We start from the raw sequence: 14,253 nt of genomic DNA, 5'->3' as shown, positions 1-14,253 counted from the left end.
TCCAGACGAACTGGAGCACACTTAGGTCATTTAAACGGCTCTTCCAGGAAGAGAGACTTCAACAGAGTGATGGGGTCGCACTGCAGCAGGCCAACAGTCACTACTACTCTCCTGTAGGGGGAAAAGCAGCTCTCTCAAGTGGCACAATAGGACCAGACAGGCCTACTGCGGAGAGCCCTGCCATGCAGGGATTCAGCTCACCTAAACTCTAATGCCACGTGAGCACCAGGGGAACAAAGGTATGCAGTCACACCCCACCCAAAAGGAATGGCTCAGAGCCCAAAGATTAGGGAGTTCTGAATGCCGTCATCCAACCCCCGAGAGACACAACTGGGAGAGCTTCTTTCCCGGGAGACAAATGGCTACCACTGGCTCCAACTGAACAACACGCTGCTGGTATAAATCCTACATCCCAGCTACTCCAAGTGCCCACACTCACCCTCTTCATCAGACGACAGGTCCGTGTCGCCACACTCCTCCTTTACTTCCCTCAACACCTTCAAGTAGCGCTGCTGGGTCCGCCACTCCCGCTCCTCAGGGGTACGGGAGGGTGAAGGACGCTTCTGGCGGAAGGGAAGGGCTGGGCCGCTCCGTCGGGCCATCTCCAGTAGGTCCTAGGAAGAGATCAGATGGGGATACACATCGTCATCCAAAGCTCATTCTGGTGCATTCCTCAAGTCTACATTTTCTTCTCTTCATTGTTTAACAAGCTCAATTCCCTCCCTTCAGATCAGAGATGCACGTAGGAGAATATGTCCAAATAAAAAGAGCCTCTACTAGGGGCGCCTGGGTGGCTCAGTTGGTTAAGCGTCTGCCTTCAGCTCAGGTCATGATCCCAGGGTCCTGGGATCGAGTCCCACATTAGGCCCCCTGCTCAGTGGGAAGTCTGCTTCTCCCTCCCCGTCTGCTATTCCCTTGCTTGTGCTCTATCACTTGCGTGTACACTCTCTCAAATAAATATCCTTTAAAAAAAAAAAAAAGAGCCTCTACTGATTACCACATGGCAAAACATCTTAAATCTGACCGGCAAATTGCTCCCTCAAGAATGAATACTTATTATACGAGACACCCAACTATTTCCATACCCGAGCTTCAGATCCACTTAGAGCCACAACTGTGCCTCAAAGATTACCACACAGGTCCAGATCCCAGGGCCATGAAGCCTATCCATCAGGATATCTGAAGGCCTGTGTGCTCTCACACATCAATTGTAGAGCAACCTGCTTCTCCTTAACCACCCACGATGGATTGCAAAGCCGTCTGTTTACCCTACTCAATACTGAACCTATGATGTTTCTTCAGTTTTAAGAGATACCTTTTTTCCATGTCTTCACATCTCTGACATCAGGCTACATCTTAAAATGAGTAAGAAAGGACAGTACAGCCTAACTGTGTCAAGGCTTAATTGGTCACATTTTCTTCTTAGTGCTACCTTTGGTGTTTGGTACCTGAGCCACTTCTTGAAGTCACGAGATGTGTGCATTCACTGTCCACATCTCATAAGCGGTTCCCAGCATTACTTACACTCCGGGAAGCCAGGATCTGCTTCAGCAGCCTATGGAAATACTGCTGCTGGGAGGTGAGGTAGCGCTTATACTGGGACTTAAAGCACAGCTGCCGGTACTTGACCACCTCCGGGTTGAAGTGTCCATCTGAAAACAACAGAGGCATGACTGTGTGTATATATATTTAATATGTGCTTAAAATGTAAACTCTGGATTAAACTGGAAGACAGTACAGGAGAGAAAAATGACAATCTTTGTGTACGTGGGGCCTACAGTCCAATGCGAGGCAGAAAATAAACAGGTAAACAGAAACGCTTTTTGAGTACTACAGGAAATTCATTTGAAACAACTGTAGAGAGTAAGGAGGGGTATATTCAGGAAAGGGACCTCTAAAGAACAAAATGTAAAATGAAGCCTGATTAAAACAATTACGGCAAAATGTTAACAACTGATAAACACTGATAATAACAGTTATACAAACGTCTGTTATACTAGTTACCAACTTTTCTGTATGTTTAAAACTTTTCAAAACACGAGCCCTGCATCAGGCTCCCTGCTCAGCGGGAAGCCTGCTTCTCCCTCTCCCATTCCGCCTGCTTATGTTCCTTCTCTCACTGTGTCTCTCTCTGTCAGATAAATAAATGAAATCTTAAGAAAAAAAAATTTTTTTTCAAAACAAAAAATTGGGAGGAAAATCAATGAGAATTTAAAAATAAGAAGTAAAAATGGGGAAAAGGGAGAAGGAATGGCGTGTGCTAAGGCAGGATCTGCAGCAAGCAAGAACTTTGCACGTCCCAAACCTTGAGGAAATGTCTGTATGACTAACGCAGAGTGGGCTGCCTCTGAGAGAGCGTGTGACGCCCTGGGAAGGCAGGCAGAGATCCAACCACACAGAAACCTGTAGGTCACGGGGGGAGCTGGATTTTATCCTAAGTGCAATGGAAGTCATTTGAAGGGTTTAAAGCAGGAGAATGACATGGCGGGGAGCAAGAGAGGAAGAAGGAAAACTCCTGCAGAGGGTCCAGATCAGAGAGGATGGCACCTTCCCTCCACACTCAGAATAAAAGCCAAGGTCCAAAAGATGGCCTGGAAGGCTCTTCATGATCTGTCCTGGGCTCGCCCTGGCCTCATCTTCCACCAGTCTCCTATTTGTTCCTTCTACCCCAGCCCCACTAGCCTCCATGCTGTTTCCTCAACAGGCTATGTACCCTACTCTCTCAAGGCCTTTGTACTTAAAGTTCCCTCTACCTGCAAGGCTTCCTACCAACACCCAGTATTTTCACAGCTTGCTCCTCTTACCCTCATTAAATCCCTGTCCCGATACTCATCTCATAAGAGAAACCTTGACCAACTACCACGTCTAAAACAGCTCCTTCCCATCATTCTATTCCCATTACCCTCCTCATTCGTGGAAGTACTTAATGCCCAGAAGTATTTCCTTGTTCATCATGTTTTTCCCTATGGGAATATAAGATTATTACATTTCCAGAACCTCCCAAGAACGTCTGGCACGTATTAGCTGACCAGTAAGTAAAATAGTGGTTACATGAACAGAAGTAGAGAGACTTGAGATATATTCCTGAGGGAGAAGGATTAAACCAGCTGATAGTTTCAGATGCTGGGGTAGGATGGGGGCCATGGGGAGGTCAACTGAGCATGGTACCCTGATCACTGGACATGAGCAACTGATATCATCACCTGTCAAGGAGAGGTCCATTTTGGACATATTAGACTTGAGCAGATAGACCATGATGAAAACTGAGAGGGAAAGACTGAAAAGCTAATCTCAGAAAGCTAAAATGAGAAGTACACAGCGTTTCTCTCTTTGTTCCCCTAACCATCCTAATACCATCCAAGGTAACTAATAACAGCAAATGCTTATTTAGAACAGCATCTGACAACTGCCACTATATAAGGACCCTGCGTGTATTAACTCATTTCATCTTTATAACCCTATAAAAGGCACTACGAAATCCCCATTTTACAGATGAAGAAAGTGAGGCATAGAGAAGTTAAATAACGTGTCCAAGGTCACACAGTTAATAAAAGGGGAAAGCAGGTTTGAACCCAGGCAGCCCAGCTCCAGAGTCCAAGGTCTTACCCGCTATGCTACGCTGCCTGCTGCAGGGAAACTGGATGTGACCTTCAAGAAACAAGCCCAGAGTTGAATGCTACTGATGCTGTTTGACATGTAAAAATTGGACTAGAATGACTTTTTTCCTTCTGCACTTCTTTGAAATTAACGTTCCTTCAGTCTTTAGTTTCCCCCACTTTTTGAAAGCCATTAAATGCCACCCGTCTGTTAAAACAATATTTTGTACGTATGTATTAAAGAAATTATTGAAATTAATTATAATAAATCAAAATCTTATTAAAATTAACTCTTTATAATTGTTAACACAGCTACTGGAAAATTTTAACTTGAACACATGTTCATGTAATTAATATTTCTTTTTTTTTTTTAAAGATTTATTTATTTGAGAGGAGAGCAGGGCCTGGGGGTGGGGGGGGGGAAGGGCAGAGGGAGAGGGAGAGAAGCAGACTCCCTGCTGAGCAGGGAGCCAATGCAGGGCTCAATCTCACAACCCTGAGATCACGACCTGAGCCGAAATCAAGAGTCAGACGCTTAACCAACTAAGACACCAGGCACCCCCGGCTCTATTCGCTAGCGGTGAGCTAGTTAACAGCGAGGAAAGGAGAGAGTAGTACCAGATGAAGTTGGATAAGTGCACAGGAGCCAGGTCACATAGAGGCACTGAACTTTATTTCAAGTGAAGGCAACTGCTAAATATTCTGAGAAGTGAAGTTTTAAGAAGCTCACTCTGGTAGCTGTGTGGAGGTGGCTGCTACAACAGCCGGGCAAGAGTCAGCAGTGAAGAGATATTGAGTGAAAGCACGCAAGGTACAGAGGCAAGAACAGTGCCTCAGGGGCGCCTGGGTGGCTCAGTCACTAAGCGTCTACCTTCGGCTCAGGTCATGATCCCAGGGTCCTAGGATCGAGCCCCACATCGGGGTCCCTGCTCGGCAGGAAGCTGCTTCTCCCTCTCCCACTCCCCCTGCTTGTGTTCCCTCTCTGGCTGTGTCTCTCAGTCAAATAAATAAATAAAATCTTTAAAAAAAAAAAAAAAAAGAACAGTGCATCAACAGCAGTAACACAGACAGGAACAATGAGTGGAAGAGCGGTTAGCAAAGAAAGTGGGATGTGGGGAGTAGGGTGTCAAAGACACAGGAGAAGATCCAGGCCAGAGAAGAGTCACCGATGCAAAGGAGGAAAGTCTCAAGATGAAGAAAGTGGTCATGACAGTAGATGCTGGGCCCTACAGGGGCACCTGGCTCACTCAGTCAGTAGAACATGCGACTCTTGGTCTTGCGGTCATGAGTTCAAGCCCCATTTGGGTGTAGACCTTGCTAAAAATAAAAAAAAAATTAAAAAAAAAAAAAGACTGTAGATGCTGTGCACGGACCAAATAGAGAACTAAAAAGCATCTGCTGGGGCGCCTGGGTGGCTCAGTCGGTTAAGCGTCCAACTCTGGATTTCAGCTCAAATCATGATCTCAAGGTTGTGGGTTCAATCCTTGTGACAGCTCTGCACTCAGCAGGGAGTCTGCTTGAGATTCTCCCTCTCCCTCTGCCCCTCCCCCCTGCATATCCTCTCACTCTCTCAAATAAATAAATCTTTTAAAAAAATAAAAATAAAAAGCATCTGCTGGTTTGGAAATTACATGCTCACTAAAGAGACATGGAGTAGAAAGAATGCTCACTGGAACAACTGGTGAGATGTGAATATGGACTATATATCAGATAACATCACGTCTGTGTTACATTTTACACTTATACACAGAATTTAAGTACAAAAAAATTCTGTATTTACAGTATCTCTGAATATGATCATTTGTGGTTATGTTAAGAGAATTTTTTTTTAAGATTTTATTTATTTGAGAGAGAGAGCACACAGAGGGAGAGGGAGAAGCAGGCTCTCTGCTGAGCAGGGAGCCTGATGCGGGGCTCGATCCCAGAACTCCAGGATCATGACCTGAGCCGAAGGCAGACGCTTAACCAACTGAGCCACCCAGGCACCCCGAGAGAATGTTCTTATTCTTCAGAGATGAATGCTGAAAAACGTAGGGGTACAAGGTCCACAACACTCTCAAATGGTTCAGCAAAAAAAAAAAAGACAATAATAATACATGCAGTAACGAAAGTGAATGTGGCAAAATGTTAGTAGTTGGTGAACCTGATGAAAAGTACAGCTGACCCTTCAACACCAGTTTAAACCGTGTGGGTCAAGTTATATGTGGATTTTTTTTACAGTACATACTGTAAATGTATTTTCTTTATGATTTTATTAGCATTTTTTCTCTAGCTGACTTCATTGTAAAAAATACAGTACATAAAATATGTGTTAATCGACTGTTACAGGTAAGATTTCCAGTCAATACTAGGCTAACAGTTAAATTTTGGGGAAGTCTAAAAAGTTATACATGGATCTGTGACTGAGTGGGAAGCAGGTGCCCCTCAGCCCTGCAGTGTTCAAGGGTCAACTGTATATGGGTGCCCATTATAAAATCTTGTGACCTTTCTGCAGCCTTGAACTTTAAAAGTAAAAAAGTTGAAGGAAAAGAGAGGTCACGGGTGGCATTAATAAAAGCACTCTGTGAGGTAATAACAGAAGAGCCCCTAGAAACAGGGGCAGAATGACTGAAAGGGGCAGCTATGGATGTCTTTCAACAAGTTTGGAGATAAAAAGGCAAATGATAGAGGACAACAGAGGGGACAGTGAAGGACTTTTTTTAGTCTGAGACCCCTAAACGCATCCGTAGGCTGAAGAAGAGCAAGTGGAGTGAACAACAAAATAGAGTGAGTACACAGGACAGAAGGGATGGTTAACTGAGGAAAACAGGTCCCAGAGGGCGGAAAAGATGAAAGGATCAAGAGCAGAGGTTAATCTTAAACAGAAAACAAAACTCCTTCTTCCTCTGAGACAAGTAAAGTAGGTCAGAATGGAAATGAATACAGGGAGCTGGGGTGTAGGTTGGAAGCAGGAAATGGGGGGTTTATAACAGAAGATCCTTTATGAAGCAGGAAGCAAGAGTTTGCTAAGCATGTGGAACTTAAGGGAAAGGTGAACATTTAAAACAGAAACAGGAAAGCTCACCAAAGGTGAAAGAATACGGGAATGTAATAACAGCTCAGAGGATGCATAAGCATGGTATTACACCTGTCTGCAGCAACACTAGAACTAAAATATGACCGCGGTCAGAGTGAAACATGCAGGAATTCCCTGTTTGCATCCTCACCACACTGTAACACTGCTGTGGGGGGAAACATGCCAGCACAGCGGACAGTGCAAACATCACACAAGGTCCCTGCCATAACCCCTCTTAAAGCAGGCAGACTCTATCGGAAGAGATGGTTTACTCCTACCTGAGGCCCCTGGCTGCAGGGAAATAAACCTTTGCCCGCTATGCAGGGGAATTCCTCTTTAAACCAGTAACTCCCCAAAGGAAGGAACTCGAGTTTGAAACGAGCTGAGATAATAAAAGTTTTGCAATAAGCCTGTCCCATCCAGGCTTTTGTAGCTCTTCTGTTGTCCAATTTAACAAAACTCAAGGAGATTCACTGTACTTTCAGGGCCTCCTCCCAAAGCAAAGTCACCCCAGAAAGAGGAGAAGAGGCCTTTCTGCTGCTCTCCATGGAACAGAGAGGAAACTGTGGCTTAATAGTGGCCCCAAACCATTTTGCAATCCCCAGTGTAATAAATAACTCAGGGCAAGGATCATTAATGGACATTAAACCACTGAGTAAAACAAAGACTTTTGGGAAAAAAGACTATCACCTGTTCCCAAGGTATCATCCTACATTTTCCTTCTGAATTATGAAGGAAAAAAGGTACTGTTAAAAATCAGTGTGTCTGGCAGACACGTCCACTTAACCAAGTGATCAAATACATCATTACCAACATCAGAAAAACTGACATCATGTGCCTCCTGAGGTGATGGTGGGAAAGAAGTAACATTTCCCATCTAGTATTATCGGTAAAATGTTTAACCCAAATCCAATCATGAGGAAACAAAACAATTCCCCAGGGCGCCTGGGTGGCTCAGATGGTTAAGCATCTGCCTTCAGCTCAGGTCATGATCCCATGGTCCTGGGATCCATCCCGCATCATCCCGCTGAGCAGGGAGCCTGCTTCTCCCTCTGCCTCTCTCTCTCTGTCTCTTATGAATAAATAAATAAAATCTTTTAAAAAAAAAAAAGACAATTCCCCAGAAAGCAGGACATTTTAGCATTCAAGTGTCCTGGGCTCTTCAAAAATGTCAGTGTGTTTTGTATGGAATCACAGAAGACCCCAAATAGCCAAGACAATCTTGAGAAAGAAAAACAAAGCTGGAGAGATCATGTTCCTTTATTTCAAACTACACTACAAAGCCACAGTAATCAGAACATAATGGTACTGGCACAAAGAGACACACGGATCAATGCAACAGAATAGAGTCCAGAAATAAACCTACTCTTATATAATCAATTAATTTACAACAAAGGAGACAAGAATATACAATAGGGGAAAGAGTCTCTTCAATAAATGGTGCTAGGAAAACTGGATAGCTAAATGCCAAAGAATAAAACTGGACCGCTTTCTTACACCATACACAAAAATAAATTAAAATGGATTAAAAACTTAAATGTAAGGGGTGCCTGGGTGGCTCAGTTCTTTAATAAGTGTTTGCCTTTGGCTCAGGTCATGATCTGAGAGTCCTGGGATGGAGCCCCATGTTGGGCTCCCCACTCAGCGTCTACTTCTGCCTCTCCCCCCTGCTCATGTTCTCTCTAATAAATAATAAAATCTTAAAAAAAAAAAAAAAACTTAATGTAAGGCTGAAACTCCTAAAACTCCTAGGAAAAAACACAGTAAACTCTTGGGACATCAGTCTTAGCAATGTTTTTTGGATCTCTCTCCTCAAGCAAGGACAACAAAAGCAAAACAAAACAAAACAAAAAAACAATGGAACTACATCAAACCAGAAAACAAAGAAAACCATCAACAAAAAGGCAACCTGCTGAATGGGAGAACATATCTGCAAATGACATAACCAATAAGGGGTTAATATCTAAATTATATAAGTAACTCCAACTCAACACGAAAAAGACAAATAATCCAATTAAAAATGAGCAGAGGATGTGAATAAACATTTTTCCAAAGAAGACATACAGATGGCCAACAGACACATGAAAAGATGCTCAACATCACTAATCACCAGGGAACTGCAAATCAAAACCACAAGATATCGCCTTATACCTGTGAGAATGGTTATTATCAAAAAGACAAGAAATAACAAGTGTTGAGGAGGATGTGGAGAAAATGGAACACTCACGCACTGTTGTTGGGAATGAAAAATGGTGCAGCTTCTATGGAAAACTATGGAGTTCCTTAAAAAATTAAAAACAGAACTACCATTCAGCAATTCCACTTTGGGTATTTATCTAAAGAAACTGAAAACACTAATTCAAAAAGTGTACATGCATCCCTATGTTCAGCGCAGTACTATGTACATGAGTCAAGCCATGGAAGCAACTTAAGCATCCATCAATAGACAAATGGATGAAGATGAATATATGGATAAAAAGTTTATATATATATATATATATAATGGAATACTACTCAGCCTTAAATGAAATCTTGCAAAATTTGAGACAATATGGATGAACCCAGAGGATATTATCCTTAATGAAATAAGTCAGAGGAAGACAAATATCATGATTTTACTTATATGTAAAATATGAAAACCAAAACATATGAACAACCAAAAAAAGAAAAGAAAAAAAAAACAACCAAAAAAAGAGAAACAGACTCAACAGACACAGAGAACATGTGATGATTGCCTTGTGGGGGTGGGGAGATTGGGATAAGCAAAATAGGAGAAAGGGATTAAAAGCTACACACTTCCAGTTATAAATAAGACAAAAGGATACAATGTACAGCATAGGGAATACAGCTAATAATATGTAACAACTTGTATGGCAACAGATGGTAGCTAGATGTATCACAGGGATCACTTCAGAATATACAGAGAATCAGGATGTACACCTGAAAATAATATAATATTGCATGTCAATCACACTTAAAAAAAGAAGTCATTGTTTTTGAAAGACAAAGAAAAAAACGCAGAGGGCCCTAGGTTCAAGGAGCCACGAGACTGAAATCTAAACACAATGCACGAACTTGAATAGATCATGAATTTAAAAGGAAAAAATAAAAAATAAAAGGCTACCAATAAGGATATTTTGAGAACTGACAACATTTGAATATGAGATGTTCTATGATATCTGCACAGTATAAAATTTCTTGGGTGTGATAATAGGACTGTGATTACATGGTAGAATGTCCTTGTTAAGAGATACATGCATGCTGAAGTGCTTGACAGTAAAGTATCATGATTTCTGCAGAGAAAAAAAAGTGTATGTCTGTGTGACACACAAATACATATATACACATATGTACGTGTGATAAAGCAAATAATAAACTGTTTTGAAATTTTTTAAAGACTAATCATAAGGGGACCTATAAGGCACTAGTCATGTTTTACTTCTTGATCTGGGTGGTGGTTATACACAGTTAAGTTCATATTACAATACATCATTTATGATTGATGTATTTCCTGTGTAAGTTAAAAATTCTTATAAAAAAAAAAAGAACAGCCTAGGCAAAGTGTTGCACACAATTAGTCTGAGCATCAGTACACAAAAATAAATACAATAAATGAATAAAAGAGTATTTACATAAGTGAACATGTTCCTTCTTTTCTATTCCTCTCAAAAAAAGAATGCCAAGCTACGTACCTCGGAAAAGCTTCTGGGCAATGTGCAGAGGGTTCCCAAAGCGGAAGTTCTCCCCACTAAACAGGGCCAGAATGAGCTGATTTTGCTGCTCAAAACTGTCTTCAGGGAAGTGAGGCAGAAACTGCTGGAGGTGTTCACGTTGAGAGTCACTCAATACTTCTTGCCATGTTGAGAGGCTGACTACATCAAAGAATATCTCAGGCTAGGACAATTAGGAAAAGGAGGAGAAAAGTAAACAAGAGAAAAACAAGCTTTTAAGTTTTTCTGTGAGTGGTAAAATATACATAAAATTTACCATTTTATCCATTTTTAAGTGTACATTTTTAAGTGCACAGTGATATTAAGTATATTCACGTTGTTGTGCAACCATCACTACATCCAAGTTTTTAAGTCTGTTTAAACCAAAATGTCACTGGGATGCCTGGGTGGCTCAGTCAGTTAAACGCCTGCCTTCAGCTCAGGGTATGATCCCGGGGTCCTGGGATCGAGTCTTGCATCAGGCTCCCTGCTCAGTGGGGAGTCTGCTTCTCCCTCTGCCTGCCGATCCCCCTGCTTGTGTGTGCACACTCTCTCTCACTCTCGCTCTAACAGATAAATAAAATCTTAAAAAAAAATGTCATTGATCTTTATTCAGTTCTCAAATCTTAGAGATTAATGACTACATATAAACCATTATCTTATAACCAACAGTAAATAATAATCCAAAAGAAAAACGATCTCAGCAGAGAGAATCTCATTCGGAAACCATTTCTACCAACAAGGCATATGAGGGACAACTGAATCCAGCTTAAGATGAGGAGCAGGAAAAAGTTAACATTAGGAGGAGAGAACATGAGGAGTTGAGGCACCTGTGAAGAGGACAAGCAGCAGGATGGAGTTCAATCTCAGTTCAATTATATACTGTGTATCTCCTATGTGCTGAGTACTAAACTAGATTGGTATACACAGTCCAAGGGGGAGACAAGCAATTACAATGTAGCTTAAGTGCTGATGTGGGCAGAAGCAGCTGGGGTCTCCGTCAAATCTCGGATTTCTAGACCCTGAGCTGCTCTGCAAGTCACCATGCTGCATGGAAGTCGGAGCCACACCTCCCGCATGGCCCCTCTGGCCAGCCGGGCACCTCAGATGAGAGCGGCACCCAGACCAGCGCCAGCAGCTCAGCCTCCGGCAGCGGCTCCACCAGCTGCTGTTGGCTCACCTGCTGCTGCGCCCTGGCAGCCAGGGCTCATGGCCCAGATGGCAACCACTGCAGCTGGCGTGGCTGTGGGCTCTGCTGTCGGGCACACGATAATGCCATCACTGGGGGCTTCAGTGGAGGAGGCAATGCTGAGCCTTCAAGGCCTGACATCACTTACCAGGAGCCTCAGGGAACCTAGCCAGCATACCAGGAGCAGCAGCAGTTTGGCCCATGCCACTATGAGATGAAACAGTTTCTGGAGTGTGCCCAGAACCAGGGTGACCTGAAGCTTTGTGAAGGTTTCAGCGAGGTGCTGAAACAGTGCAGATTTGCAAATGGATTAGCCTAATCAAGAAGTTCAAATTGAAGATAAGGAAAATCATCTCTCATAACCAAGTTAATTGAGCATAAAAATATAATTGATGGTGAATGGTGAATATATAAAGTGTAAAACCACCAGTTAAGCTTCTCCTTCATCATTAAATACAGCTTTCTTCAGAATTGGAATAAAAAAGGTTGTTCTTACTGTATAGAAGTTCACTGAGATGGTCTGAATTTGGGGTTGGGCAGATATTTGTGTGCCTCCTTAAATCACCTTTTGTGATGTTCTCATTTGTGAATTAGAATAAAGTGATTCTCTCCCCCCCAAAAAAAAGTGCTGATGTGCACAGAAGCACATAGAAGCACATGTCTCAGAAGCAAGACGTCAGAGAACACCTACAGAGGAAGTGGTATTTAAGATAATTAAGGGGAAAAAAAAAATAGTTGAAGCAAGAGAGTTAAAAATCCACAGAGCAGGGGCACCCGGCTGGCTCAGTTGGTAGAGCGTGCAGGTCATGAGTTCAAGCCCCACGTTGGGCATAGAGATTAAAGATTAATAAACAAAAATTTAGGGGTTTGTTTTTTTTTTTAAGATTTTATTTATTTGACAGAGAGAGACACAGCGAGAGAGGGAACACAAGCAGGGGGAGTGGGAGAGGAAGAAGCAGGCTTCCCGCGGAGCAGGGAGCCCAATGCAGGGCTAGATCCCAGGACCCTGGGATCATGACCTGAGCTGAAGGCAGATGCCCAACGACTGAGCCACCCAGGCACCCTGATAAACAAAAATTTAAAAATTCACAGAGCAAAACCATAAAAATGGAAGAATAATATAAAAGAAAGGATAGCAATTACCTGTGGGGGCCTGAATGGTACTGGCAGTGTTCTACTTCTTAACCCAAGTAGTAAAATCCATATATATATATGGATTTTATATACTCTTATGTGTGCTAGAGTTCACTTTTTTAATAATGAAGAGAGTTGAGGAGAGTTGAGGCCATGTATAGCTAGTGCAAGGACCCAAAGGGAGGGAAGGAGCAGAAGACAGAAGAAAGAGGAGCAAGAGACCTATAAACATGTTAAATACTTGTGTCTAACATTATCCTAAGGACAATGGAGAGCCACCAAAGGGCTTAAGCAGGAGACAACCCAGAAATCCAACCATCTACTAGGCATCTCCTGCGTGCATGTACTAAAGCACCTCAGTGTCCAAGATCTTCCCCTGCAAATCTATTTTTGCACACTTTATTCCTGTATCTCAGTGTCTGCCACAAAGTAGTACTTAGTAAAACAAGTGTTTGCTGACAAAATGAATAACATAAAGAAATTTATTTGAAAGAGTGTGCAAAGAAAACGTGGATGGCAAGGATATATATGCCAACTTCAGTAATTGTTACTTCAGGTGGCAGAGAGAATAAATGGTGGCTTTAATTTTATCTACAATGTTTTACATATTACGAAAGAAAAAATCTGAACCAGATATGACTAAATGCAATTATCTGCTAAAACTGGATGATGCACCAATGAATGCTTGCTATATGACACTCTACACCTGCCTGTATATGCAAAACAGGGCAAAATAAACAGTAATTCAATACATTTTTTGGCATACACAATGCCTTGCACATAAGCACTTAATAAGTGGTAGCCATCTTAATGATGATGATGATTACACAGTCTGCCTGTGAAAGGGGCCAAAAGCACACTGATATCCCATTCCAGGACCTGTACTACTAACTGACTAGAGGATTACTTAATTGACAGATATAGTTAACGTCTGGGTTTTGTTTCATGATCCACAATGTGGGTAACCAATTTATGTAAACATATCCTTAATTCTGTCCTTAAAATATATAATTTCTTGTTAACTGCTCAAAATTATCTGGTTAAAAATAGGGCTTAAATGTATAGCTTATACTTTCTTCTCTAAGGACAATGTTAAAGACTTTACGTTAAAAAAGAGAGAGAGATGACTTTGGCTGCAATGGAGAAAATGTAGAAATGCTCCAAAGGGAGCACAAAAGACTGAAAACTTGTAGAGTATGGAAAAGGTTTAGAATAGTGGTTATGGGCAAGGTGACAGAGAGAAGATGGTGGTGATGGTACTACTTACATCCTCCAGAAGGTCCTCAGGCAGACTAACCCTGGTGCCCCCCAGGAGGCAGTCCTCCATGATACGTGTGCCATGGCCATCTCCACATGGACCCAGTTCCAGGGGATCCGTCAGCATATGGTCCAAGGAATCCATTGTTTATGTTCCACAGGTAATCTAGACAAATATATGCAGTCATACCTCCAGACAGAAAGGCAGGAATCCCAGGGATCTGGTTGACACTAACACTCCTTCAAAAAATATTCTGGCCCAGAAAATAGTCAAACTCAAATCCAGTTTTATACTTTATCCTCCTACCCTAA

At 42.2% G+C, this 14,253-nt stretch overlaps 1 protein-coding gene and 1 pseudogene across 3 annotated transcripts in view; one reads left to right on the top strand and one right to left on the bottom strand.

Annotated features, from left to right (window-relative positions):
- The window catches only part of NFRKB (nuclear factor related to kappaB binding protein), a 45,174-nt gene that overhangs the window by 28,291 nt on the left and 2,630 nt on the right, over nt 1-14,253 (bottom strand). For all 3 annotated transcript variants that reach the window (XM_028120787.2, XM_028120789.2, XM_028120790.2), the window contains exons 3-6: nt 13,952-14,107; nt 10,344-10,545; nt 1,525-1,652; nt 440-614 (exon numbers count right to left, since the gene is read on the bottom strand). In XM_028120787.2, the coding sequence (XP_027976588.1) occupies nt 440-614; nt 1,525-1,652; nt 10,344-10,545; nt 13,952-14,086 (640 nt within the window). In that variant the 5' untranslated portion in view covers nt 14,087-14,107. The remainder of the gene's footprint in view (nt 1-439; nt 615-1,524; nt 1,653-10,343; nt 10,546-13,951; nt 14,108-14,253) is intronic.
- Nucleotides 11,406-12,054, top strand: LOC114222315 (coiled-coil-helix-coiled-coil-helix domain-containing protein 2 pseudogene; annotated as a pseudogene).

Source organism: Eumetopias jubatus, unplaced genomic scaffold, assembly GCF_037043125.1.
Source record: "Eumetopias jubatus isolate StellerSeaLion01/CBP00866 unplaced genomic scaffold, mEumJub1_p1.0 scaffold_13, whole genome shotgun sequence".
In the NCBI taxonomy this organism is placed as follows: Eukaryota; Metazoa; Chordata; class Mammalia; order Carnivora; family Otariidae; genus Eumetopias; species Eumetopias jubatus.
Note: the sequence above shows the minus strand (reverse complement) of the source record. Positions and strands in the feature narration are given on the sequence as shown.